This window comes from Terrapene carolina, unplaced genomic scaffold (assembly GCF_002925995.2).
Source record: "Terrapene carolina triunguis isolate 2854851 unplaced genomic scaffold, T_m_triunguis-2.0 Scaffold408, whole genome shotgun sequence".
NCBI lineage: Eukaryota > Metazoa > Chordata > Testudines > Emydidae > Terrapene > Terrapene triunguis.
This window is the reverse complement of record NW_020664759.1, coordinates 185,521-188,903: the sequence shown is the minus strand read 5'-3', so window position 1 is coordinate 188,903 and position 3,383 is coordinate 185,521. Positions and strand designations below refer to the sequence as shown.

Below are 3,383 nucleotides of genomic sequence, written 5' to 3'. Positions count from 1 at the left end.
TGGTGCATCCTCCACCCGGGGCCAGAACACACCGCAGCCATGTGGGGGGGAGGGATAGCTCAGTGGTTTGAGCATTGGCCTGCTAAACCCAGGGTTGTGAGTTCAATCCTTCAGGGGGCCACTTAGGGATCTGGGGCAAAAATCTGTCTGGGGATTGGTCCTGCTTTGAGCAGGGGGTTGGACTAGATACCTCCTGAGGTCCCTTCCAACCCTGGTATTCTATGATTCATGTGGCTTCCCGCCCTGGCGAGGCGCCCAGACACTGCAGGACCAGAGCCTGGACAGGCAGCCGCAGCCCCACACCCCGTGCATCACACGGTCCCCCCCCATTCTTCCCCGGCCTGGGCATCACACGCTACCTCCTCCCCTCCCCCCACTCCTCTGCCCTGGGCATCGTGTGCTCCCCTCCCCCAGCGCAGCCTCTTCCTGCGGGGCGGGAGGCCGACCCCCCTGCCCAGTGTGAGCCCCAGACAGCCAGGGGACGGGCACCGGGACAGACGGGGCGAGCAGTCACATGGGGTCTCTCACAGCGCTTTAATTGAGGAGTTGGTTTGCCCAGCGGGGCTGGCGCTGCTCCCGTCGCTCCAGCTGCAGCTCAGCCTGGGGGCCAGCCCATCTGACGCCCGCCCAGCACGTGCAAGTGCAGGTGGTAGACAGACTGAGACCCCCGCTTCCCGTCGTTGATCACTGAAAGGCAGAGAAACGGGGTGAGTGTGCCAGGCGGGGCGAGTGGGGCGGGGCCGGCCCATGCAGGCAGGGTGGGGCAAGTGGTCTGGGGCAAGTGGGGCAGGGCCATCCCCCTACAGGCGTGGCATGGTGAGAGGGCAGGGTTGGCCCCCTATGGGCCGGGCGAGTGGGGCGGGGCCAGCCCCCTGTGGGCAGGCCGGCCCCCTCCACCCAGAGCAGGGTGCTAGGGCAGCGGTGGGGGGTACAACACATGCTGAGGCCATGGGGGGGCGCATGCAGGGCCCCAGCCCATGGGCGCGATGACGCTCCAGGGCAGCAACGCAGGGAAGTGCTGGGGGGCACCAGTGGCTCTCACACGTCTGGGGCAGGGTCACAGCTGGGCTGGCAGCGGGCGATGCTGGCGAGCGCCAGGGAAACCCCTAGGGCAGGGCAGGCAGCCGGGCGCTCACCAGTGCAGGGGGTCCCAGCAACTCACCCACTCGGTAGCCATCCACCAGCCCCTCCACCTTCGCCGTCTGACTGGCCACCACCAGCAGGTGCCCCAGGAGCTGGGCGTGAGCAGAGGGGCAGGTTGAGGGAGGAAATGGGCACCCAGGGCAGCACCCCCAGAACCCCTCCCCGAGGACCTAGAGCGCCGCACCCCTGAACCTCCCCCAGAGCACCCACCTTCACACCCAGCCCCGGGGGACCCCAGGGCCTCACTGACAGCCAGGCAGGGGGCACCCCACCAAGGTCAGAGCCAGTCCGTACCACGGCTGGAGCCAATGCCCCCCTGCCCCGTGGTTCTGGTGCCAGCACCCTCTCCAGACAGCACATGGGGCTGTCCAGCCCCCTTCCTGTGCCCAGCCCCTCGACTCCCCATGACCCACACTGTTCCCTGGGCTGCGCTCTCCACACCACCCCAGCCGGGACAGAGGCACCTCGGGGAAGGGGTCCTGTCCAGTCGCTCTGCTCACCTCTGCGTCCCCCGCGGCCACGCGGCTCAGCCTGGGGATGGGGTGCTTGGGGATCACCAGGAAATGCACGGGGGCCTGCGGGGCCACATCCCGGAAGGCGAGGCACTGCGGGGAGAGCACTGTGAGCACTGCTGCCAGGGGCACCCACCGCCCACTGGGGGGCAAGCGCCAGCTCAGCCAGGGCTGGGATTGCAGGGTCACTGCCCACCCCCCACTGCCCCCTCCCCCGCGGGGACACTGCCCTCTCCCCCTGCAGGTCATAGCCCTCCCCCTCCTGGCAGCCTGTTCCCAGCAAAGGGGAGGGCCCAGTTGGAGTCCCCCTGCCCTAGCAAGGAGCCGAGCTGTGAAGGGGCCGGCGGGTGCTGCCCCAGGAGCAGGGCAGGGCTCAGAGCCCCCCGTGCATACAGAGAGACCTAGACAAATTAGAGGATTGGGCCAAAAGAAACCTGATGAGGTTCAACAAGGACAAGTGCAGAGTAATGGTCTCAAGTTGCAGTGGGGGAGGTCTAGGTTGGATATTAGGAAAAACTTTTTCACTAGGAGGGTGGTGAAGCACTGGAATGGGTTCCCTAGGGAGGTGGTGGAATCTCCTTCCTTAGAGGTTTTTAAGGCCCGGCTTGACAAAGCCCCGGCTGGGATGATTTAGTTGGGGATTGGTCCTGCTTTGAGCAGGGGGTTGGACTAGATACCTCCTGAGGTACCTGCCAACCCTGATATTCTATGATTCTATGGCAGAGACCTGGGCCTGCCCCTGCCTCACCCCAGGACCTGGCCTTCCCGGCCCAAGGGCTCCGAGGGAGCTGATCTCCCAGCCCCAGGCCACGGCATCCTCCCCTCAGCCCCACCTGCCACGCTGGGAGCCAAGCGGGCAAGGCCTCAGCAGGGCATGCCCAGGGCAGGGAGCAGCGTGGCCCCCAGCTCAGCGGGGGGCAGGCCCGGCTGCAGGGCAGCACAGGACGTTCCTGAATGAGGCGCAGGGGGTCACCTTGTCATCTTCATAGAGGATGTCGGCCCGGATGGTGCGGTCGATGATCTTGCTGAAGATGGTCGGGGGCCGCTGGCCTGGCTCCTCACTGGCCTCGGCTGCCCGCTGAGCCTTCTGCACCTCCCCGTCCTGCCCACCGGCAGCCACATAGCATCTCTGGGGCGGAGGGGCATCTGCTCAGGGGCCGGGGCACTGCCAGGTGTACCCCTGCCCCGCGCACCCCTGCCCCGGGAACAGCGCAGCCCCACAGACACAGCTGTGGAGGGCCCAGCCCCCCGCCTCCCACCCTGCTCGGGCCACCCCACGGCTAGCGAGACGGGGCTGAGGCCAGCAGCACAATCCCCAGGATCCGGGCTGGGGGCTGCTCCGCACTGAGCTGGGAGGGGGGTGGGAGCACGGCGGGGCCCTGCTCGGCGCGTGGCACGGAGCCGGAGGCACGTCCTGCCCAGGCCAAACCTAACGGGCCGCGGGAGAGCAAAGGGCCGTGCCACACTGGCGCTCGCCAGCTGCCCCAGGCAGGCCCGGAGGGGCGCGGAGCTGCAGGCGCTGCTGTGCCGGAGCTGGGGGAGTGGCGAGCAGCAGCCCCCCAGCGTGACACAGCCCAGGGGAGCGGGCACAGGCCAGGGCCATCGCTGGGGGCTCAGCCCTGCCCTCGGGTACCCCATCCCCGCGCAGACGCAGCCCGGTGGGGAAAGAGCTCCTGCACCCAGCGACCTGCTGCCCCTCGCAGGGGGGTCGCGGCGCGGCCGGAGAAC

The 3,383-nt window shown here is 68.1% G+C and overlaps 1 protein-coding gene across 1 annotated transcript; it reads right to left on the bottom strand.

Annotated features, from left to right (window-relative positions):
* Positions 1-539: 539 nt before the first annotated feature.
* Positions 540-3,258, bottom strand: HINT2 (histidine triad nucleotide binding protein 2). Its single transcript, XM_029912991.1, has 5 exons — positions 3,090-3,258; positions 2,629-2,801; positions 1,644-1,748; positions 1,163-1,235; positions 540-687 (listed from the first exon to the last, which is right to left on the bottom strand). Exons 1-5 carry the CDS (start codon positions 3,256-3,258, stop codon positions 596-598), a joined length of 612 nt encoding a protein of 203 aa, XP_029768851.1. The 3' UTR covers positions 540-595.
* Between the last annotated feature and the right edge of the window lie 125 nt (positions 3,259-3,383).

Coding starts and splice junctions, on each gene's coding strand:
- HINT2 (XM_029912991.1), bottom strand. CDS start 3,258: ATGGCCCTGGCCTGTGCCCGCTCCCCTGGGCTGTGTCACGCTGGGGGG. Junction 2,802..3,089: donor CCTTTGCTCTCCCGCGGCCC/GTTAGGTTTGGC, acceptor GCCCCTGAGCAG/ATGCCCCTCCGCCCCAGAGA. Junction 1,749..2,628: donor TCCTCTATGAAGATGACAAG/GTGACCCCCTGC, acceptor CTCTCCCCGCAG/TGCCTCGCCTTCCGGGATGT.